This window comes from Trachypithecus francoisi, unplaced genomic scaffold (assembly GCF_009764315.1).
Source record: "Trachypithecus francoisi isolate TF-2019V2 unplaced genomic scaffold, Tfra_2.0 Lachesis_group8, whole genome shotgun sequence".
Lineage (NCBI taxonomy): Eukaryota > Metazoa > Chordata > Mammalia > Primates > Cercopithecidae > Trachypithecus > Trachypithecus francoisi.
The window spans coordinates 55489615-55514829 of record NW_022681473.1 but is presented as its reverse complement, the minus strand read 5'-3'; the positions used below and the strand labels follow the sequence as shown (position 1 = coordinate 55514829).

Genomic DNA, 25215 nt, shown 5'->3' with positions numbered 1-25215 from the left:
TTTTTTTGATGTTCTTGGGCCTAGCCGGGTTGTGTGTCCCTAAGAGACTGAGGGCCGCACTGATTCAAATTATCTGGTAAAAGCCAGAGTCATGTAAAGCACTAGTGTTCACTTCAAAGGCATTCAAAGAAGGCATTTTCTAATGCCTAAAACCGTATGTCAAAGATGATGAAACACTACCTTATAATTAAGTCAGCAAGAGTCAGAAAAACTATCTGTTAACTATAGTCTTCTTAGATTCCTCTGTTTTTGAGTGAATAAACAATCCCTTTTCAGCACAAAATAATTTGCATCACCAAAGCTGATACCTCTGGTAGCCAAGCATGCTTTACTTACTGCAATTAAGGTCATATGCTTGCTTTGCTATGACTTGTCTGCACTTAGGTTATTATGCATGAGGTATTAAGCGAAAGGAGGATTAAGGCAAATTCTTAAAAATTTATGTTTTAATTTTAAAAATTTTAATTTGGCACAGCCAGATTTGAAATCATACTAATAGGGTCTCCAGATCCTGAACAATGTTACTTTTTACAGTTTGTGAAGCTTTCACCTACAAATAATCGAACTTTAATTAAAAGTTAACTTGTTTTTGATTTCAGAATCAACTGGTTTATATAGAACATTTGAATTTTAACTCTTTACTTGAAAAAAAAAACCCAAATGAATCTTAAATTCAGCTGATTAGTAAATAAAACAAAACAGCAGAAATTAAATATATACCCCAAATTGTTTTAATTAACTTAATATTTTGTAGTTTTAGCATCTATTGTAATGTATTCTAAATAATAGGAATGTAAGTTATGCTACATCTTAGTGTGTGTTAAATTGCTTTAATCATACCACTTAAGGGGTACTCACAGAATATAGGTTACCTTCCAGCATCTAGACCTCTCCTACTCCTCCTGCCCCGAGCCCCATTCCCAATAATAAAATAGAAGAATTTCATTCCAAGTAAGGATTATTGTACTTGGGAGACAATGATGCTTCCATCTTTGAGGATAGTATGTCTTACATGAGAACCTCCTATCTCTTACTGATTGTGAGTGGATTATTTTGCTGACCCTAGTGTTTAGGTGTGCAGAATTCTGCAAGTTGAACATAGAGATTTAACATATTAAGTAGTACATTTAACTTAAGCCAAATTTGGCTGTACAAGCTCATTCCCCTGGAATCCGCCCCCATTAAAGGAATTTTTAAGAGGTTAAAAACCCAAAACGGAGTGGGGAGAATGGGAGGAGACACAGTATTGGGCCAAAGCAATTCAGCAAATTTTTGAAAGATGGAAAATAGAAGGAAGAATAGCAGTAAATGATAGAAGAGGAGAAGCTATATTGGGATCCCTGCCAGGAGGAAAATGATTTGAGAAGGTAACAATTTGCTGTTAAGGTAAACCCATAAAGGCTCAGGGCACAGAGGCCCAAGTATTAAGTACTGCAGGGGTGAAATGGAGGCTATCATGGGACTAGCTAGAAGTCTATGGAGGCAGTAGGTAGACCCCAGGTCCTTTCCCACCCCATGTAGTCATATGATTACCCTTTTCAGAGCAACAGATCTGAGGTTTATTTTCTGAAAAACAAACAAAGAAACAAACCTGATAAGCTCTAGACTTGGGAACACCAGACACAACTGGGTTAGTGATGAGACTTAGGAGACACTGAAAATAGCATGGAAAAAACGAAAGTCTGCATACTGAACTGGGATTTCCCTGGACCTGTTTCCTGCCCTGTCTCCAGAAAGCAAGCAGGCAGACCTGCAAGTACTTTCTGGGCCCCAAATTTTTCTCCGTAGAAACAAGGTAGCTGCTGTTTTCTTTTTCTGGAACTCTAGTTTACTGAGATGTTGGACTTACTAATTATAGATTATTATTTTTTCCTCCAGATTTATTGAAGTATTATTTAAATATAAAACTTCCCTACTTTAAGTGTACAGTTTTATTAGTGTTGGTCACTGTACACAGCTGTGTAACCATCACCACAATCACGATACAGAACAGTTTCCTGATGCTGAAAAGTTTGCTTATGCCGTTTGCATGACGATTCATCCCCTCCCTTGGTCACTGGTCCCAGGCAGTCACTGATCTGCTTTCAGTCACTATGGTTTTGCCCTTTTTAGAATGTCATATAAATAAACTTATGTAGTAGATAGTCTTTTCTGCCTGGCTTCTTTCACTGAGCATAATGATTGCAAGATTGGTCATGTCTTTGTAATATTAATATTTCATTCCCTTTGTGTGTGGAGTGGTATTCCACTGAATTAATATGCCAGAATTTATTCATCTCTTCATCGGTTGATGAACATTTGGTTTGTTTTTCATGCTACCCCTTTATAGTCACTCATTTCCTTCTCCCCTACTATCTTGAATCTGGCAACCAATAATTTATGATCTTGTCATTATGAAAATATTAGCTGGGCATGGTGGCTCACGCCTGTAATCCCAGCATTTTGGGAGGCCAAGGCGGATGGATCGCCTGAGCTCAGGAGTTCAAGACTAGCCTGGACAACACAGCAAAACCCTGTCTTTACCAAAAACACAAACAGTTAGCCAGGCATGGTGGTGTGCACCCCTGGTCCCAGCTGCTTGGGAGGCCAAGGTGGGAGGATTGCGTGAGCCTGGGAGGCCGAGGTTGTAGTGAGCCGAGATCACACCACTATACTCCAACCTAGGTGACAGAGTGAGACTCTGTCTCAAAAAAAAAAAATTATATACATGGAATCACACCCAATTGGACCCTTTGAGATTGACTTTTTTTTCCCCCTTTCAATATAATGTCCTTGAGATCCCTTTAAAGTGTTGCATGTGCCAGTAATTTCTTTCTACTATTCAGTAGTAGTCCACGGTATGGATGTATCCCAGTTTGTGTAGTCATTCACCTACTGTAGGACATTTTGGTTCCCCCAATTATATTCAAATTGAATATGTGGAAGGGTAATTCTTTTGGAAATGTGGAGCCACTGAAGGTTTTTGTTTGTTTGCTTTGAAGACTTTTGTGGAGGGGAATAAAAGGATTGTATCTGAGTTTTTGGAAGATTATGCCAGCAATTCTACTTAGGATATTCTAGATGGGTTTTTTGTTTGTTTGTTTGTTTTGAGACGCAGTCTTGCTCTATCACCAGGCCGGAGTGCAGTGGGGGATTCTCAGCTCACTGCAACCTCCGCCTCCCAGGTTCAAGCGATTCTCTTGCCTCAGCTTCCCAAGTAGCTGGGACTACAGATGCGTGCCACCACATCCGGTTAATTTTTTGTATTTTTAGTAGAGATGGGGTTTCACCATGTTGGCCAGGATGGCTTTGACCTCTTGATCTCGTGAGCCACCCACCTTGGCCTCCCAAAGTGCTGCGATTACAGGCATGAGCCACCATGCCTGGCCAGGATATTCTAGATGGTCTTGATGAGGGTGGTAAGAGCATGAACAAGACTTGTGGTCTTTCAAATTCTCATATATTCATTATCTATTTATTGTCTATTATATTCCAGAGACTGAAACTGTAATTGTGTTAGATATTAGGGATATGAAGACTAGTATGACATAGTCCTTGTTTCCGGGAATTCTCAGACTAAGTAGAGGGCAATACTTACATACAAATAAATATACTTTAGTGCTATCGATGCTATCAAAGATGTCTATACCTGACTCATTAGAAATATAAATGAAGTGGGAGGGTGAGGGTCAGCGAAAGATTCAAACAATGATGAACTAAAATAACATGTGTAGTGCTCAGAACAGTGCCTGGCACATAGTAAGCAGTCGACACAAATTAGTAATTGTTAGTAATGGTGGTATATGGAGGCAGGAAATAGTCTAGTCCAATTGATAAGCATAATAAAAAGATAAGAAGTGCTTTCATGAAGAACTCATATGCTTTCACCTGCCTAGAAGTGAGAAGAGATGCTTGCTCCTCTCCTTTGACCTCAGGTAAGCTTTCTGTTTCAGAGATAATGGTCTCCAAACTTCTCTCTCATCTATTTGCCAAAAGGAGTCTGAATAAAAAGGCCAATATTCAAACAGAAAACAAATATAGTATACTCTTTGCTGCAAAGGTTTAAAGGTACATGCTTAACCTTGTAACGAGCTCCTCCAGTAACTGCTTGGACAGATCAATGAAATTCTTCAATAGGTCTTTTTGTTAATAAGTAAATTAGAGCAGTAAAAAAACATAGCTTCCTGTGTGTGGGGTGGAAGGTTGGAAAGTCACTGCTCATGAGTATGGAGTTTCTTTTTGGAGTGATAAAATGCTCTAAAATTCATTGTGGTAATTGTTACACAACCTTGTGAATGGATTCAAAACTACTGAACACTTTAAACAGGTGAATTGTATGATATATAGTTTAATAAAGCTGCTATTAACAAAAATTATGTAGTGATTTGGAAAGCTGATCAAGTGATTACTAGAATAAAAACAAAATAAAACATAACCACATACTAACTTGGTGTCATCAAAGTTCGTTTCAACTCTGGTTCCTGAAAACATAGTTCTACTTTTCTTTCCAATTGATATTTGAGGCCAGTGTGTTTCAAAGAGGCTCACCATTCCCACAAATAGGTTTGACATGCCAGAACTCATTCATCCAACCCTGGGATTATGGTCAAATGAAGGCTGGAAATAGGTGTGCTTTTCCTAGGCCAATTCAGTCTTCAACTTGCAAGCTCGGTGCCATCCAATTCTCAAACCCAATCCTGACCGAGGTCCCATCCAGAGGTCTGTATCTGATGTGCCTGCAATGAAGGCAGGAGGGCGCCTAGAGCACTCACATCTCCCCTACCTTCAGTGCATTTGAATGGATATACCTGGGCTCCCACTTATAAGTGAGAACATGAGGTATTTGGTTTTCTACTTCTGCATTAATTTGCTTAGGATAATGGCTTCCAGCTACATCCATGTCATTGCAAAAGACATGATTTCATTCTTTTTTATGGCTGCATAGTATTCTACGGTGTATACGTACCACAGTTTCTCAATGTGGTAGAAGTGACCAGTGTTCTCAAGCCTGTATGTCTATCTGGCTGGGCCCTGATTATTTCTCCAGGGGTTAGGCTTTACCTCTTATGATCCTAGGCACAAGCTGGGGTCCTCCTGAACTGCGCAGACCATGTGCTGGATTTCAGGACCCCTATTACCTAGAGATTTTGTTCTTAGGTAATAAGCCCAAGTTTGCTCCTCTTCTTTGAAGATGGTCATTTAGAGTGCTGGCTACTTCACTTGGGGCAAGCCCAGTAGCCAGCTTAGCTGTCCTCGTTTCAGAAACCAACTACTTTTTTTTCTTTTCCATTTCTAGGAGTCTACTGCTAAGATTTCAGCATGTCCTACGGCTGAGGTAATGAGAGTTGTGATAGGAAGGCACCTGGCGCACCATCGCAGTGCTTCATCAATGCTAGTACGTTGTGTTGTTTCCTTCACATCAAGTCAATCAAGCTTGCTCTACTTACCTGGTGCACACAGTCTAAGAACTGTAAGAAGACTGGAGCAAAACCACTCCCCTGACAGTTGAGGGTCAAGCTGCTCCGCTGACTGAATTTGTGACCAAAAGAGAGCCACTCTTTTTCAACCAACATCCGGAAGCCTTCAAGTGTCCTATAAAAGGGATCACTGAGTAACTGAACCAGGGATGTCACCTAGGGCACAAACAGGATGGATTGTTATTAATTTTAGTTCTGAAAAAGTCCTATTACTAAGATAAAAGCACTTCCTTCTGATAATAGCTAATTCACAAATTTACCTGGACAGCAAATTTGTTCACTAACCATTCCAGGATGGCCAATAAAATGAATTCTGTAAGCTTTCCAGTAAAAACTAAAGCTCAAATTCATTTTGGCTACAAGTTTACTTTCAGGGAATTAAGCCTTTAATCCTTAACTGGCCAGTTTGCTGACAACAACCTTTTCCTAAGTTAATCAGAGGCCAGAGGATCAGTTAAAATCAATTCTACTTTTTGGCAGATGCAGATTAATGTCTTAATGTAGTCTGAACTCACTTTTCACTCTGGAGTGGGTTAAGGTGGGGCTTACAGAGAGCCAGGGGATGGACTGACAAAACCCAGAAAGGATGGTCCACGCCTCACACTGCTGGTCAAGGGCTCCATCCGCAAGCCTGCATGGTAAATCTGTGGGTGGGAGAGCTTGATGCCTGGAGCCAGAGCTCCAGGCTGCGTAGGGGCTAAGAGCTCATGGTACAGAGTTTTCTGATGGATACCAGGTGGTGTTTAACACAGGACTTTCTCTGTCCATAAACACATTAGTCATTATAAAAAACATTCATCTGAAGAATTTAAAAACAACCAAATGGAAATATAAATATAAAATGAAGTATCAAAAAATATGTCTAATAGTTTACTTGTGCAGTGATGTCCCAGCCTTCCTCCAAACAGACCAAAACTGAGGAACCATTTTCAAGTACTTCTGATACAACCACAGCCAGCTGCATTATCCTGTGAAGCTAAGAGATAGGAAGGAGAACGCAATTAGACCAAGTACTTTCTGAGTGCAGAAGTCAGAGAGAGTTGCTTTCCCTGGATAATCAAACGAGTTAGGGATAAAGCACTTGGATAAAAGAACCACATAATGTTTTAAATACTTAAAGTTCTTTCAAACCAAGATTAAACAATGACACTTTTGTTTGAGTGCAGTGACTCATGCCAGTAATCCCAGCGCTTTGGGAGGCTGAGCTGGGCAGGTCAGTTTGAGGAGTTTGAGACCAGCCTGGGCAACATAGTGAGACCCCATCTCAATAAAAACAACAACAAAATGACACTTCAAAAAGGTAGACACATTTTAAAACAATACATAATGAAATAAAATTACCTTACATGATTCCCCCAAAAGTAGGTGAGCTATAATTCCATAGAGTACAAAAGATATTCTATGTGGACTTCCCAGTAAAGGAAGGAAATTCACATGAATTTTATTGGATTTAAAATTTGTTTTTCAAAAAAAAAAATTTGTTTTTCCATGATGTAGTAAGTTCTATTTCAGATATTCTTAAATTTTTTGGGAATTAGATAGTGGTGATAGTTGCAAAACGTTGTGGATGGCCGGGCGCGGTGGCTCAAGCCTGTAATCCCAGCACTTTGGGAGGCCGAGACGGGCGGATCACGAGGTCAGGAGATCGAGACCATCCTGGCTAACACGGTGAAACCCCATCTCTACTAAAAAATACAAAAAACTAGCCGGGCGAGGTGGCGGGCGCCTATACTCCCAGCTACTTGGGAGGCTGAGGCAGGAGAATGGTGTGAACCCGGGAGGTGGAGCTTGCAGTGAGCTGAGATCCGGCCACAGTACTCCAGCCCGGGCGACAGAGTGAGTCTCCGCCTCAAAAAACAAACAAACAAACAAACAAACAAACAAACAAAAGACGTTGTGGATATACCAAAAAGCATTGAGTTGTACACTTTTATCATAAGGATACATTTTATGGTAAATGAATTATATGTTAAAAAAGATACCCCTGGCTGGGCGTGGTGGCTCAACGCCTGTAATCCCAGCACTTTGGGAGGCTGAGGCGAGAGTAGTGCTTGAGCTCAGGAGTTCGAGACCACCTGGGCAACATGGCAAAACCCCATCTCTACAAAACATACAAAAATCAGCCAGGCGTGGTGGCATCTGCCTGTAGTCCCAGCTACTCAGGAGGCTGAGGTGGGAGGATCGCTTGAACCTGGGAGATACAGGCTACAGTGAGCTGTGATTGTGCCACTGCACTCTAGCCTGGGTGACAGAGCAAGACTCTGTCTCCAAAGAAAAAAAACAAAAAAACAAAAAAACTCCAATTTGTCTGTGCTGTGTACTAAATGAGAAAAGAACTTTTATCTTTTTGCTAAGTTTTTAAAGCCACATCAATTGGCTCAAAGTCCTTAATAAACAATTAAGGTGTGAGAACAATATATAGATTTTAAAACCAAATGTATAACATTCTAGTTTTAAAAAATATTTTAATGATCATCAGACATAATTTGAAATTTGAATCCAACTCTGAACAAGAACAAAAATGAAAAAACCCGTATCTTAAACAGAGCTAGGGTACTTTATTTATTTATTTATTTAATTTTATTAAAAAAAATTTTTTTTTTGAGACGGAGTTTTGCTCTTGTTGCACAGGCTGGAGTGCAATGGCGCAGTCTCGGCTCACCACAACCTCCACCTCCCAGGTTCAAGTGATTCTCCTCCCTCAGCCTCTCAAGTAGCCGGGATCACAGGCACGCGCTACCATGCCTGGCTTATTTTGTGTTTTTAGTAGAGACGAGGTTTCTCCATGTTGGTCAGGCTGGTCTCGAACTCCCAACCTCAGGTGATCCACCCGCCTCAGCCTCCCAAAGTGCTGGGATTACAGTCGCGAGACACTGTGCCAAGTCTAGGCTACTTTAAACACAGGAATAAGGCAAATGTCCTACTTAGTAATGAGAAGCTCCTCACGTAACTGTTTCTACAACATAGCTATCACCAGGCCTGAATTCTTTTGGGCTCAGAATTCGTTCTAAGAAATGGCTATTATTAAAAAATCAAAAAATAACAGATGCTGGCGAGCCTGTGGAGAAAAGGGAATGCTTATACATCTCTGGTGGGAATGTAGATTAGTTCAGTCATGTAGAAAGTAGTTTGGCGATTTCTCAAATAACTTAAAAAAGAATTACCATTTGACCTAGCAATCCCATTACTAAGTATATACCCAAAGGAATATAAATTGTTCTGCCATAAAGACACATGCACACACATGTTCAGTGCTATACTATTCACAATAGCAAAGACATGGAGTCAACCTATATGCCCATCAACAGTAGACTGGATAAAGAAAATACAGTACATATACACCATGGAATACTACACAGCTATAAAAAGAATGAGCTTATGTCCTTTGCAGTAACACCGCTGAAGCAAACTAACACAGGAATGGAAAACCAAATACTGCATATTCTCACTTATAAGTGGCAGCTAAACATTGAGTACACATGGACACAAGGAAGCGAATAGATGCCTGGGGCCTACTTGAGGTTGGAGGTGACAGGAGGGTGAGGACAGAAAAGCTACCTATCAGGTACTATGCTTATTACCTGGGTGATGAAACAATCTGTACACCAAACCCCCAAGACATGCCATTGACCTAGACAACAAACCTATACATGTGCCCTGAACACAAAATGAAAGTCAAAGAATTTGCTTAAAGAGTTAACTTTTAAGATGTCAGTATCCCAAGTGGGCAATTATTTCCACCGTCTTTAGTCCCTAACTTTTGGTACACATCTACTTTCTAGCAAAGAGCAGAGCACAGAATGTATCAGAAACATGGATAGATAAGTTGGGTGGTGGGGTCCATTTGGAGCTTGGGCTCATAGCCTGGGGACAGAAGGGAGTATTGATCAGTTCCTTCCATGGGTATGCAAAGCACCATAAATTGCCTTAATAATAATGAACATGGCATGATACATTTATAGCCAAATGTATATGTGGTAGCATTTCTCTTTCGTTTCAGTATCTTGAGAACAGTCACTGCCCTGGATACTGACATCATTCCTTTTTTTTTTTTTTTTGCTTTTTAGTCCAATGTGCTGTGGGAAACAAGAGGCAGGATGCTTGGAGGTAGATAGAGGCAAGGGACTGGGAATTTCTGCAAGGTGATAACAAATAATGGGGGCCAGGCATGGCAGCTCATGCCTGTAATCACAGCACTTTGGGAGGTCGAGATGGGAAGATTACTTGAGGCCAGGAGTTCAAGACCGGCCTGGGCAATATAAGAAATAAAGGAGCTTAAAGACAAGGCCCTTTAATTTCTCAGTAAAAGTTCCATTAAGAATATCCTAAAGTTGACTGAACTGAAAGACCGACACTGTGTTTTTTTTTCTCTAGCCTTAGGTAGGCTTGGGGGCATCCAGTGTGCCTTTGGTGGGTAGTTTGGGGTGAATCTAAAATCTAGAGACCTGGGATAGGCAGACAAATGAAAGGTGAGAGCTCTTGGAGTCATGCAGAAGTTGTCCTCTGCCCTGGATCCTTACTGTACTGATAACAGAGCAGGACCCCTGTATATACATGCTGATTAAATTTACTACATCAAAAATTTCCATCTAAAAATAATTTCCTCCTTAGTGTCCTACAGACACCAAACTTTGAATTACACAGAGATAAAAACCCAGCGATCAAGACTTCTACTCCCTCACCTCCTATATCAGATGATTTCCTGAAACTGAAAGGCCTTTACTGATGGCACGCAATGAAGGAGGAGAATGTTGGCGAGTGGGGGAACCAAGTATTTTTTTTCTCAAATGCAGTTCTGTATATCTATTTGGGCCTCTGTTTCTGAGTTATAAAGAAAGAAGCTGCTTCAGACATTACCTGTGGGAGCCACTCAGAATCTCCCAGCGCTTTCAGGAAGGTCACTTCTGAGTCAGTAGGGATGGTGCTTGGGATACAAGCCCTCATCAGCTTCTTAAAACTGGCTTTCACTTGCCGGATTTCATGAAATTCAACAGGAACAAACTCACAATTTAAAGCAAATTCTACCTTGAAGTTCTGTGGATAAAGATTCAGAGAATCAGGCAGATGAAGTGCTATAGGTAAAAGAGTGATGTTTCCAATGGGGCAGTGCATAATGGTAAACAGTTAGTTGGGGCCAAATAGCTGCAGAGGCTGCCAATGGGTCAAGAGAGTCAATCTTGTATGGCGATGTGTCAGTGTTGGTGGGAAGAGCCATTCAGTGCAGTCTAGTTGTTTGCCTAGAATGGCAAATCTAGTCCTTACTAGAGGTAGATTACTTAGCCTAAGAATGCTCTCATTCTGAGAACTGGAAGAGACTACTGGTAGACTGGAACTTGATGGAGCTTATAATACCAAATATAAGTCAATTATAAGGCCATGAAACCGGAAGTTTATTTTTTTATTTTATTTTATTTTTTTTGAGGCAGAGTCTCGCTCTGTCGCCCGGACTGGAGTGCAGTGGCCGGATCTCAGCTCACTGCAAGCTCCACCTCCTGGGTTCACGCCATTCTCCTGCCTCAGCCTCCGAGCAGCTGGGACTACAGGTGCCCGCCACCTCGCCCGGCTAGTTTTTGTATTTTTAGTAGAGACGGGGTTTCACCGCGTTAGCCAGGATGGTCTCGATCTCCTGACCTCGTGATCCGCCCGTCTCGGCCTCCCAAAGTGCTGGGATTACAGGCTTGAGCCACCGCGCCCGGCCTGAACCCGGAAGTTTAAAGAGCAACTAATGATACATGGACAGTATGACTACTCCAACAGTGTAAACTAAGTCTTCCCAAGATGTATATGGTAAGGGATAGGTAATACACTGTTGGAGTTCCAGACTGTGCATATATTAAAGTTTGTAGATATGCACATATTTGTTTCTTATTATGCAAGTAAAACATATTCATAATAAAAATGAAAAAAGGTAGAGATGAATATTGAGAAAGAAATAAAAATCACTTTCTTGCTGCCCCAAGACTACCAACATTGTGGTGACTTTTTGTTTGTTTGAGATGGACTCTCACTCTGTCACCCAGGCTGGAGTGCAGTGGCACCATCTCGACTCACTGCAACCTCTGCCTCCTGGGTTCAAGGGATTCTCTTGCCTCAGCCTCCCAAGTAGCTGGGACTATAGTCGTACACTACCACGCCCAGCTAATTTTTGCATTTTTAGTAGAGATGAGCTTTCACCATGTTGGCCAGGATGGTCTTGATCTTTTGACCTTGTGATCCGCCCACCTCGGCCTCCCAAAGTGCTGAGATTACAGGTGTGAGCTACTTCGCCCGGCCCTACTTCTTAAAAGTCAATAATACAAAATTACATGGCTGGGCATGGTGGCTCATGCCTGTAATCCCAGCAATTTGGGAGGCCAAGGCAGGCAGATTACCTGAGGTCAGGAGTTCAAGACCAGCCTGGCCAACATGGTGAAACCCCATCTCTACTAAAAATACAAAAAATAGCCAGGTGTGGTGACGGGCACCTGTAATCCCAGCTACTCAGGAGGCTGAGGCAGGAGAATCACTTGAACCCCGGAGATGGAGGTGGCAGTGAACTGAGATGACACCACTGCACTCCAGCCTGGGCAGTAGAGTGAGACTCCACCTAAAAAAAAAAAAAAAAAAATTACATAAAAGAACCATGAAAGGCTTTGTTCATTTCTATCTTTGGGATAATATTTTTTCACTTAATATTATATATGTATCAACCTATATTTATTTGAGTACTTTCTCATTTACATCTTTAATCCATATGGAATTTATTTTGTGTGTGGTATGAGTGTTGCATTTGTAATTAAAGAATGCTATACTGATGGCCTACTGGTATATTTCATTTTAATAACCTAGCTGTGAAGATTTAAAAGTCCTCTAACTTTTCATGCCAAAGAATGAATTAATTTTCTCAAAATATTTCCACTTTCTTTTCATTTTGCCCAAATTACTCTACTGGACCATCTGCTTTTCTAAGAGTAAAACTGCTTTCTGGAGATTGGTTGCACAGCAACGTGAATGTACTTAATAATACTGAGTCATACACTTAGAAATGGTTAAGATGGTAAATCTTGTTATGTGTACTTTATAATTTTTCCTTTGTCTTAATAATTCCATTTTAAGGAAGCTACTCTAAGGAAATAATCTAATAGGAAAAAAACCTCTGGGAATGGTATCTCAATAAAAAAAAATAACAAAATAACCTATTTGCTTGGAATTGTGACTGTAATTTTATATACAGAAGATAAAGAAACCTAAACATCCAACAATACGGGTTGAATAGTGACTAAAATAGTTAAGGAGACTACTATACGACATGGAAACATGATGTTAAGGCTTCAGATAAAGAACCTAGTGATATACATGAGTTCCTTTCTATTATTTTTAAAAACTTATAATAGACAAAACATAGTTTACTTTTCAGGAAAGGTAGATTCCTATTTCCCAACTATACATAAGCTAGGTATGCCTATCTTAGAAGCCAGGAGTTACTAACCAAAGTAGTGAGATACTCCATTAGGTTGGAAGGAATTTGTTCCCAATAATCAAGTATTAAAGTATGTGAATTTACCTAGGTAAAGGTCAAATTCGAGATTATTTTCAGAATAAGTCACTGTAATTTATTGACTTTCCTTTATGCTTCTTTGTTGGGAGAAAAAGGTATGGAATTGTAACTGGATGACATTGTGCTAGCTAGAATGTGGCACATATCAGACAGATACAGAGCCATATTCTACACACAAAATCGAATAAAAGATAAAATCTGAATGGAATATATAAAATTGCTGACAACTACTGTGCCAGAATGGTGGGATTACATTTTTAAAAATAATAATACTTGGTCGGGTGTAGTGGCTCATGCCTGTAATCCCAGCACTTTGGGAGGCCAAGTGGATCACGAGGTCAAGAGATGGAGACCATCCTGGCCAACACGGTGAAACCCCGTCTCCACTAAAAATACAAAAAAAAAAAAAAAAAAAAAAAAAGCTGGGCGTGGTGGCGCATGCCTGTAGTCCCAGCTACTCGGGAGACCGAGGCAGAAGAATCGCTTGAACCTGGGAGGCGGAGGTTGCAGTGAACTGAGATCATGCTACTGCATTCCAGCCTGGCGACAGAGTGAGACTCCGTCTCAAAAAATTAAAACTATATAATAATGATACTTTATTGAGGAAGGACAGACAGAAAGAAAAAAGAGAGGGAAGGAAAAAGGCATCATCCAACTCTTTCTTCCTCAAATACGTATGATCACACAGCTAATCTGAGAAATCATGTGCAAAGAGAATGGCAGAGGGGAGTATTAAGGAGCTAAACCTCGGAGAGTGAGTGATTCGGATCACGAGTAAGTGTTGTGCTGAAGCATGGGAAGTCTGTGCTCTGGAAAAGACACTGGCACCAGCAACCCTGGATTGCTGTAGAAAAGTGTTCTATTTTCTGGATATAAAATTATTTACTGTATCAGAAGACACATATGCAGATTTAAAAATTGAGCATTACCCAGCAGTTTTATGCCCTTTACCCTAAAGGCTGGTGACTAAGTGGTTGCAGCAGTCCAGGCAGTGGGAGAAGAGCTAGCAAAGCCACCAGCCTGCTCCAGAAGAGATGACTCAGTTACTGGCGTCTTAAGAGCCAAGCATGTGGGATCTTGCTAATGGCACCCTGCTCTGCTCACAGTTTTTGCTCCACGGTTCAGCCAGAGGTCTCTCTAGGTTGTCCAGTGCCAACTGGAGCACTGGACTAAACGTTGAGATTTCTGAGTTAACAGGTAACTTTCATGTCCTATACACCTATTCATGGTAATGAAATTTATTTTGTAATGTGTGACTTGCAAAACATTAAATTCAAGGAATTATCGTTGCTTTTGGAGGAAAAGACCATCTTTACAATTTATGGGCCCTCAGCATGGTGAAGTTCTTTAGCACAACAACTTAACAGTAAGAATACAGTTGATTAGCATCTAGTATTTTGAATTTTCTGACATGTCTTAGGACATGTGTCTCTTTCCGTATAGCCTTGAGAAGTTTTACCAAGTGTTACTCAGAAAATCTAGACTTGGCCTTGCCTTGCCTCCATACGGGGCACCACAGTCTTCCTCTCTCCATTCTTCTATCTTTCTATAGCCTTTTTTATCAGTAGGTTTACAACAACAAAACTATCTGTTTTGCCATGGGCAGCTTCCTGTGGAAACTGAATCAAGGCTGTTGAAAACACAGCCTGATGAAGCCTTATTTCTTTTTTCATATGTACACTTCCTGGTATTCCTGATGTTTATGTTGATTTTTTACTGTCATGAATAAATATTTGTTTTCGTGGCTAATAAATATGCATATGTATATATGTGTATGTATCTATATAAAAATTAATATATATAAATAAATTCAAAAGGAGAGCTAAATTTTTTGAGATTATTAACTCCAGGTTAAGAATCATGCTATAAAAAAAAATTCTAGCAAATCCTGGTTTGTGATACATGTTTTATAAACAGCCCTAGTGTATCCACAAAGTTTCTAAGTGAGAAAAAGAAATCTTACCCTTAGTTGCGACTTTTCACCAAATATGTAAAGGGCTGCTTGCCGTTTCAAGAGCTGGTTTTGTAGGTAGGTGCTGTTACTGAAGGAGGCCGAATGGTCCTTGCCTGCCAGCCGGGCGCCAACATCAATGAAGGATGTTGGAGAGCTGATCAAGCGAGTGCTAGAGCGAAGACTTGCCCACACACCTTCACAAAAGCCAAAGTCATGGAGTGAGATAATCTAATGTGGGAATACCACTGACTAAGGAAAAAGGTGCATGCTCTGGAGCTACAATTTTAGAGGTCATAGCAAGTTGATTAATCTAAAAATCATAAGTCATATGGTCATTTGCTACTTCTGTAACATAAGCATTATCCAATACAGCATTTCAAAATCACACAATCTTAGCCTCAGAACGACCTACCAAACCCCCCAAATCAATCTTATTTTATATTTTGATGTAAATTCAGGATTTAAAAGTAAATACTAAGATCATAAGTAGAAACAGTACATTGACACTGAAAACAAAACAAGCTGGCAGGAGGTACTAGTAAAGTCTAACAAGGCAAATGCTGAGTTAATTTCTCAGGACTTCATGAAAAAAGTAAGGAACATTCTTCTGCTTATTTGGCCAATTTCACATGACATTTAAAGATATAAAATAGAAACTTCATAAGTCTACTAAAATCTGAAGCTGGATTTGGAATTAATATTTGTATATCATGCCAAAATGATGTAATTCTAAACAAGATTATATTATAGTTTTTTTTTCAGTATCCATGAAGAATGAGAAATTATACATTTAGTAATGGGCACAGTGCCTCATGCCTGTAATACTAGCACTTTGGAAGGCCAAGGTGGGCAGATCGCTTGAGCCCAGGAGTTTGAAACCAGCCTGTGCAACATGGTGAAACCCCGTCTCTACCAAAACAAAACAAAACAAAACAAAAAACAAACACCTATAGTCCCAGTTACTTGGGAGGCTGAGATGCGAGGATCGCTTGACCCCCGGAGGTGGAGGTTACAGTGAGCCGAGACAGCGCCACTACACTACAGACTGGGCAACAGAATGAGACACTGTCTCTAAAATAAAATAAAATAAAATAAATGAATAAAATGTACAGTCAGAAGCAGATACCTTTATTTTATTTTATTTTTTTTGAGACAGAGTTTCGCTCTTGTTGCCTAGGCTGGAGTGCAATGGCATGATCTCAGCACATTGCAACCTCCACCTCCTGGGTTCAAGTGATTCTCCTGCCTCACCCTCCTGAGTAGCTGGGATTATAGGCATGCACCACCATGCCCGGCTAATTTCGTATTTTTAGTAGAGACAGGGTTTCTTTATGTTGGTCAGGCTGGTCTCGAACTCCCAACCTCAGGTGATCTGCCCGCCTCATGCCTCCCAAAGTGCTGGGATTACAGGTGTGAGCCACCGCACCCAGCCAGAAGCAGATGTCTTCTAAGAGAAAGGGCAAGCTAAAATGCTAGAAGAGTCTCAGTGAGATAAGTTGACCTTAGTTATATTAATTAGAAAAATCAACGATTTCTATATGCAAGTGAGACTATTAAATATCAAACATCCAGACACAAAGGCATATACTAATTCTCAAATTTGACTAGCACTGTATCACCCTCAAATCAAGAGGCCCTCATAAATGCCTGTAGAACTGTGGTGTTTATCTCAGTGATGGGGTCACAGGGATATAGGACTTTCCCACTGCCTCCCTAAAGTGGGCTTTCTTCTTTAGATCTAGAAAGCCTGTTTGAGAAGCTTTAGTCTTTTCCCAGTATTAAATCGAAGTCATGTTTCTAGGTGACCAGAAGTCACCATGATAATGTCACCTCTGCTTCTCTTTCTCTTTATAAGCATTTATGGGGTCAGGAGACCAGTTCCCAAGAAAAGTTTTTATTGCTCATTTAAGCTTCACATGCATGAATCTTTGAGACAGAGTTTCACTCTTGTTGCCCAGGCTGGAGTGCAATGGCACGATCTCGGCTCACCACAGCCTCCGCCTCCTGGGTTCAGGTGATTCTCCTGCCTCAGCCTCCCGAGTAGCTGGGATCACAGGCGTGCCCCACCACGCCCGGCTAATTTTTGTATTTTTAGTAGAGATGGGGTTTCACCATCTTGGTCAGGCTGGTCTCGAATTCCTGACCTCAGGTGATCGCCTGCCTCAGCCTCCCAAAGTGCTGGGATTACAGGCGTGAGCCACGGCACCCGGCTGCATGAATCTTTCTATGTAGTTTATGAGTTTTTCTTAGACATTATGGCAATTATTAATTTTTTTGTAAATGGAATCAGAGGAAATTCAGAATGTAGATGAGAATAAAGGATATAATTTTACAAATGCAAAAAAATTACTTGTAACATATGTAGTTTCACATGAAGATGGTTTAAAAGAGTGACATATCAGGACACATAATACAGTACCTTGATTATGGACTCTTCCCTTAGCTGAAGATTTGGGATTTGACTGAGTAAAACATTTATCTCTGTACCCATGCACTGGTAGGTAAGATTAAAGACAGAAAGAAATAAAATGTATATAGTAGCAAATGTCAGAGCAGATTGAGTAAGAGAAGAATAGGCTATTTAATTTTTAAAATTAACGGGAAAAATGTAAATATGATAAAAGTAGAAGATTTAGTTAACAAACAAAAAGCTGCAGTCACAAAAAAAAGATGCATTGAGTACCTGTTAAATGAAATTTCAGCACCTGTTTATAAATATTATAAGCACAATGAAATGGACAGCACACAGCAGAAGGTGCCACTAAAAAATTATACCAAATGGAATAAGCTTTTAAAGATTATCATTCAGTCAGAAACAAATTTATATAATAAAATTAAGGAATTTGGGGTGTGTATGTGTAAATGTTAGGAACACACTGGTCCTCATATTGAAGGAGACTAGCGAATGCTGCATGTTGTACAACACGTTTGTTCTTTGAGCAAGGTCATCACACCAGGAAACAATGAAGCTCTAGCAACCATTTGGAATAACTAAGGGCATATTTTTGCAGTAGAGCATTAAGCATTGCCACGCTATCTTCCTTCTCTTTTCATTTGGAAATTACATTTATTTTCCATAAATACTTATGAGCAGCAAAAATTCATAACCCTGTGACAATACCCAATACCACTAATAATACAGCTTGTGATGACTGAAGTAATGACTTCTCTTAAAATCCCTACTTGCACCAAAATGATAGGCAGTATTAGAGATAATAGTTTTGTAATTTGAGTAATATATTTTTTCCGACAGAAAGAAAGGAGTTTATGATGATGGCACACCAAAAATTGTGAGCAGTTTTAGCACTTTCCAAGCAAACAAATTGCTCAAGTCAATTAGAGGAAATGATTTTATACTTATTCAGTCAGGATTGCAATCTTTAATAGTAGTATTAAGTTATATAATGCAAAATTGTGTAACATATGACATAACAAAAATCATTCGAAGTGAGTTTTCATTCCCACTTCACTCCTTTAGAAGCAGAAAATGAAGGGCACTGATGGCTCTGGTGGCCAAAGGAAGTCAGAAAGTAAGGGCTGCAGAGGTGCTGGCTGACAGATAGAGAATGTGACTGCAAGACAGAACAAAGGCTTGGGACGACATGGCCAAGGCACACTGTGTGGCCTCCTCTGTGTTGGCTGGCTGACCTCCTTTCTGCCAAAATTTTGAACTTTCCTATTGAAAATGGGACACTAAGATGATGATAGTGATGCTTGAGTAGTTCCTGATTCTGAGATACAGCTTCCTTAACACATCACACTTTCTTATGCTAGTCTTATTGCCTGGAATGATTTCTCCCATTTCCTTACCCGACACATTCCTACATAACCCTTAAGATCCAGGTACAATGTTAGTACCTCTTCAAGGCATTCCTGACTGCTCCCAAGCTGGGGAGCTCTATTTGAACTTTGATCACATTGCATCATGATTATCTGTATATTCTTTCACTCTACAAGATTGTGTGTGTGAAAGGAAAATAAAAACTCAGGACTCCAGTTCACTATGCCAAAAGGAAAAAATTTGGCTGAAAGCTGAGACAAACAAGAAGCTGCTTTTCCTTTTGTTCCTAAACCAACAGCTACAGTTAAAAGGTTAAATTTATCCACAGATAACTACTGGTATGTTCACTTTATCTTATAGACAAATACATAATTGACCATTCCCCTACCTGCTCCTTTTTTCTTGTAACATGTGGATTACTATACCCTCCCTCTTTCTCATTTAAATATTAAAGCCCTCAAAACCATTGCTGGAGAAAGGCACAGACCTGTCTCCAGGGCGAGTCCTTAACCTTGGCAAAATAAACTTCTGAATTTATTGAGACCTGTCTCAGGTACTTTTTGGTTTACATGTGCTAGTGAGGGCAAGCACCCAATCATGTTTATTCTTGTATCCATGCTGAGAGCCTGAAATAAGGCACTCAAAGAATTTGTTGATTATTTACTTTGTGCAAACCAATACATTGTGAGCTGTTGTGATTCATTATTATATCTTCAACCCAATTATTTTCACTGAAAGAGTGAAAAGAGGGGTATTAAACAAAAAATAGTAAGGACTCCCCCAAAGAGGACTCATCAATGAAAAACTGCCAAGTTTTGGCCAATTAGTAGAAAATCAGCAATGATAAAATGGCCAGTACTGATATGGGGCCAGCAGGGGGCTTTGAGAATTCTAATCCCATCTGGAAGTCATTTTAACCAAAGGAATTAGACTAGTGTATTGGTTGTTGGTGGTGAGGTCTACTTAGATTTCCTGAATGATTTCTAGATGTCCTGGGCACTTAACACCAGCAAAGGGTCTCAGGCAGTGTTTTTCCAAACTGCAGGATCCTCCTTAGTGGCTTGGGAAGTCACTCTAATAGGTCAAATCAGTATCTTTTTCAAAATTAAACATTAAAGTTGAAAATACTAATGAGCACTGCATGTGGTACAGATGAATATTGTTTCACAAAACTTTTGTTTTAGTGTATATATCATACATTTTGCATGTGCCTTAGTGTATATATTATACATTTTGCATGTGCCTTACTACCTGAATTGTGATATAAAATGAATGGGTAGGTATACATATAAATATAAAATACATTTCTTACTGTGAGTCATGATCAAACAAGTTTGAAAGTCACTGGCTAGACCTAGGGCATATGCCTTCTATCTCTTGCCTTAGATCAGTAAGGCTCAAAGCAATTTAAATGCAAATGTCAACTTTCTTCCCATTTCAGCAGAGTATTAGGCAATGGCAATGATAACAGTAACTAATAATAATAATGACAACTAACATTTATTAAAATACTACTATGGGCTAGTTACTAAGTTAAATGTTTTACATATATTATTTCATTTATTCCTCATAACTACCTTAAAAATCTGTATTATTTATTACCTTAATTTTAAAGATGAAGACACTGAGAATTAAGAGGTTTCCTAAATTGTTTAATCATACAGTAAGTAGTGTGACTATGGTTTGAATTAAAATGTAACTAAACTCTTAATGTACTGTTTCCTGAGGAACCATGTGACCTTGGAACCAATCAGTAGGAACTGGCTAAGGGGACTGCTTCAGGGAAGATAAGACACAGTTCATTTTTCCCATAGGAATGCATTACTGTTCAGAGAACCAGTGTTTCCTAAGCACTGGTGTTATTTCCTCTACTCTGTTCTGACGAAAGGGGAAAAGGAAAAGAGATGCTAAGGTCACATGTGGTGCCTTATTTATCATTTTGATCTTATAACTGGCCCAGTGCATGAGACACAAGATATATTCAGTAAATATATCTGCACTGATACGATGCCATACTGAACTAATTCTAGTCCCAGTTGTACTGATACTTGCTGTGTGGCCTTGGCCAAGTCACTTAATCTCCCTGGGCCTCTTTAAATACCTATCCTGGAGGTTATTTCAAGGATAAAATGGAGAAAAACTTAAAATGTAAAGGATGAAGAATTAAAAAGCTGCCTCCAAGTGGCTACTTCTCAAATATACCCAGCTATTATATTTCGGTATTTGAGAGACAGTACTGATTTTCTCAAGGCACTTTTCTACTCAACAAAGAAATTTATCGAAGTTGTAAATATAGGAGCTTCCCCCATTGGGCTTAAATGTTATTTTAATTTTAAATGAAAAACAATGTGATCTATTCACTTCTTTCTTTTAAAGTGATTCTTGTGTAAAAAAGGATACATCCCTTGTATTAGGAACTCACCAACATGCATGCTGAATGCAAAGTGATCATCCTGACTGAAAAAGAGGTGAAGGTCAATTTTAACTCTGGCTCATCAGACCAGGAGAGACACACAGTGGAAACAAGAAAAGTAGGCCAGGCGTGGTGGCTCACGCCTGTAATCCCAGCACTTTGGGAGGCCGAGATGGGCGGATCACGAGGTCAGGAGATCGAGACCACCCTGGCTAACACGGTGAAACCCCAACTCTACTAAAAATACAAAAAATTAGCCGGGTGTGGTGGCGGGCGCCTGTAGTCCCAGCTACTCGGGAGGCTGAAGCAGGAGAATGGCGGGAACCCGGGAGGCGGAGCTTGCAGTGAGAGAGATTGCGCCACTGCTCTCCAGCCTGGGTGACAGAGCGAGACTCTGTCTCAAAAAAAAAAAAAAAAAATAAGAAAAGTAGGAACTAGGACTGTATGAAAATGAAAGGAATGAAAAAAATGTGAAAATAGGGGAGCAAAAAGAAAAAGGCTAGGAAGAACTAGGGGTTAGGGTTAAAAAAAAATAATAGAAGAAGAATTAGATGATAGGAGGCTCCTCCCACAGTGGTACCTAACTCTGGAAGAATGAAGAGACTCTGTACTTTGAGTTGATACAAGGAAATGAATTCCTTGCAGGGCATGGGCATGTCTAACCTAGTCTTGCCCTGCCAGTCTAAATGTGTGTCTGCCTGGCATGTTCACATAATAGAGAATCTTCTGAGATCCTTAACTTGCCTGCCCCAGTTAATTCTTCCTACTTTGAGAAGGAATGACATTATCAGAAGAAACACAGAAACAGTTTTAGAGATCACAGAGAATGTTCAAGGTGTCAGGAAACAGCTGTATCTCTTTGTCCAGTTTATCACTGGGACTTTAGGAGGTTTTGGAGGCTTTGGGAGTGAAGAGTTAAGAGATGGAGTAAAAAAATGAGATTTGCGTTCCTGGATTTTAGCCTAAGATACCAGAATGACAGGCACCTGGTTAGGAGTACAAAACTGTCATAAGGAAACAAGCCAAATTTACAGTAATTTTCAGCAGAAAGTATTAAAAAGGGTGTCAGAAATAATAATTACTGCCTCAGATATGCACATAGTGATCATAAGTTAAATAGGAGATTTTAATCTGAAAAGGTAAATACAGCCTTTTGGGTGCCTTTAGGATTAACAAAGAATGGAGTCATAAGAATATAACCACTACTGGGAATTCCCTTGTATAAAAGAAGCCAAGAGCTGGGGGCCAGTGTTAAAAAAGAATATAATGTAGTTGAAAAAGATTGTTAAGGCCAGGTGGGGTGGCTCACGCCTGTAATCCCAGCACTTTGGGAGGCCGAGGTGGGCGAATCACGATGTCAGGAGATCGAGATCATCCTGGCCAACATGGTGAAACCCCATCTCCACTAAAAACACAAAAATTAGTTGGGCATGGAGGCATGTGACTGAAATCTCAACTACTCGGAGGCTGAGACAGGAGAATTGCTTGAACCAGGGTGTCCGAGGTCGCAGTGAGCCAAGATCAAGATCGCACCACTGCACTCTAGCCCGGTGACAGAGTGAGACTCCATCTCAAAGAAAAAGAAAAAGAAAAAGATTGTTGAAAATCCGTGAATCTTCGGTACCAACATAAAAGTAGAGACAATTGTGTAGCACAATTTATATTATAGGCCACCTGGCCAAATATTGGAATCGATAACATGGTGATGTGTACAATGGCAAAATACAAGATCAGATTGTGGGTGGGAGGGCTTCAGTTAACTAGACATCTGCTGAAAGCTGCATTCTCTAAAAGTTGAGTGGAAAAATTACTGACTTGCCTTGCTGACAATATAAACTTTCATATGGTAAATAAAGCAGTAAGGGGAAATGCAATCTCAAGCCAAATTCTGACAAGAGTGCTTAGCAACTGAAATACCAGGACCCTAAGGAGAAAAATCACCATACCATCTTTTAGTTCAAATTCACTGAGAAAGAAATGATGAGAAGAACAAAGTTTGTATCTTAAACTGTAAAATAGTAGTACTCTAAAAATCCAGAAAAATGAAATATATGGCTGTAATGGGATGAAATGTGTCCCCCTCCCAAAATTTATATTAAGTCCTAACCCCCAGTGCTTCAGAATATATATAATTAGTTAAGATGAGGTCATAGTAGAGTAGAATGGGCCCCTAATTCAATATGACTGGTGTACTTATAAAAGGAGAAATTTGGAGCCAGACACAGAGGGCGAATGCCATGTGAAGAGGAGGGCAGAGATTTAGGTAATGCTTCCAAAGCCAAGCAATGCCAAAGATGGCCAGCAAACCTCCAGAAGCTAGGAGAAAGGCATGGAACAGATTCCTCCTCACAGCCCTCAGACAGAAGGAACACCCCTTGACACCCTGATCTTGGACTTCCAGCTTCCAGAACTGTGAGACAATAGTTGCTTAAGCCACCCAATTTGTAGCACTTTGTTATGGCAGCCCTAGGAAACTAATACAACGACTTCAAGGCCTGACACAGTAATTGGAAAGATGACTCAAGAAGGTTGAAAGCTCTTAGGAAATCTTGCAATGACAGAAAGTTTTGACGAGGCAGGAAAAGAAAGTATCCAAAAAACCAGTATGACCACTAGGAGATGTGTATGGTTTTCAAAAGGGAAAAAGTGAATTTTGTAAAGTAGAATCTTTATGTTGATTCTGAACCAAATTCCAGGAATGGATTATCAATGGACTATTTATAATTACTTTTTAAAAAAGCACTGATTCCTATAATAAGTCACAGCAAAGTAACTATAAAACCCTTGGTGATGCAGTTAATTATTTGAAAGATTGGCAAGTAGTGGATTAAAATGACTGACAGAGATTTAGAAATATGGGCCTGGTGAGTTTTAGTGGGAAGACTCATAACCAGTATAGATGAACAGATTGATCTTTTTCTTCAGAGAGGTTTATGTTACTTTGCTGTAGGTCTTTGTCTTTAGCTCTGGCTTGTTCAACATTTTTTTAAACAAAGAATCACATGAGAACAATCATCAAATGTATGGATGACAAAAGGCTTGCAAAACAGCAAATGTACTGCTAGACAGAATCAGGGTCCAAAGGTCTACAATACCAGTCCACATCCCAAAACATGAAATTTCCTAGTTATAATACTGCTAGTGGGTCCAAAAAGCAACCATCAAGGCCAGTATGTTTTTAAGAACAATAGCACATATGAAGCAGACAGGGACTTCAAATGATATTAATCTCCACATGGGTTAACCTAGTGATGGAGCCGAATGCAGTTTTAGGCTGTGAGAACACCTAGAGTGCTGGGTTCAACTCTGTGGAGTGTTCAGAGTGATAAGGATGGTGAGCGGACTACAACCATTTGAACTGGGGATATTCAGAGTTAACTAAAGGCAGGAAAAGAAAGTATCCAAAGGGCCAATATTGGGGATGTGTATGGTTTTCAAAAGGGAAAAAAGTGAATTTTTTAAAGAGTGATTTTTGTAGAAAGCAAGCCTGACAAGAGTTTTTCCTGAAGGGTTTTAGGTGTGGGAGATTACACTTACTTTCTAACCTCAGAGGATTGAGCTAGGGCCAATAAGTCAAAGTGGTGGTCAATATGAGAAAGCAACACATAGAGTTGCTCCCAAATGTAAGGGATTATTTTGGGGGAAGAAATGAGTTTCCCGTTACTGATGATGTTCAAGCAGAAACAAGATTACTTCCTTAGTGTGTACATATGTGTGTGTGTAATTTTTTTGAGATGGAATTTTGCTCTTGTTGTCCAGGCTGGAGTGATCTTGGCTCTTGTTTTGCTCTTGTTGCCCAGCAATGTTGCGATCTCGGCTCACTGCAACCTCTGCCTCCCTGGTTCAAGTGACTCTCCTGCCTCAGCCTCCTCAGTAGCTGGGACTACAGGCATGCACCACCACGCCTGGCTAATTTTAGTATTTTTAGTAGAGACAGGGTTTCACCATGTTGGCCAGGCTGGTCTGGAATTCCTGACCTCAGGTGATCTGCTTGCCTCAGCCTCCCAAAGTGCTGGGATTATAGGCGTGAGCCACCGGGCCCGGCCTACTTAGTATCTTTTTAAGGCTATTCAT

The 25215-nt window shown here is 40.0% G+C and overlaps 1 protein-coding gene and 1 long non-coding RNA gene across 5 annotated transcripts in view; one reads left to right on the top strand and one right to left on the bottom strand.

The window, feature by feature from the left end:
* The window catches only part of LOC117080783, a 54235-nt gene extending 47936 nt beyond the window's left edge, over positions 1 to 6299 (top strand). Inside the window, exon 2 of the long non-coding RNA XR_004435954.1 lies at positions 5276 to 6299. This is a non-coding gene — a long non-coding RNA (uncharacterized LOC117080783). The remainder of the gene's footprint in view (positions 1 to 5275) is intronic.
* SBF2 (SET binding factor 2) overlaps positions 1 to 25215 on the bottom strand; it is a 547644-nt gene that overhangs the window by 25932 nt on the left and 496497 nt on the right. For all 4 annotated transcript variants that reach the window (XM_033206047.1, XM_033206049.1, XM_033206048.1 and 1 more), the window contains 4 exons: positions 14957 to 15141; positions 10314 to 10490; positions 6331 to 6432; positions 5427 to 5612 (listed from right to left, as the gene is read on the bottom strand). In XM_033206047.1, the coding sequence (XP_033061938.1) occupies positions 5427 to 5612; positions 6331 to 6432; positions 10314 to 10490; positions 14957 to 15141 (650 nt within the window). The remainder of the gene's footprint in view (positions 1 to 5426; positions 5613 to 6330; positions 6433 to 10313; positions 10491 to 14956; positions 15142 to 25215) is intronic.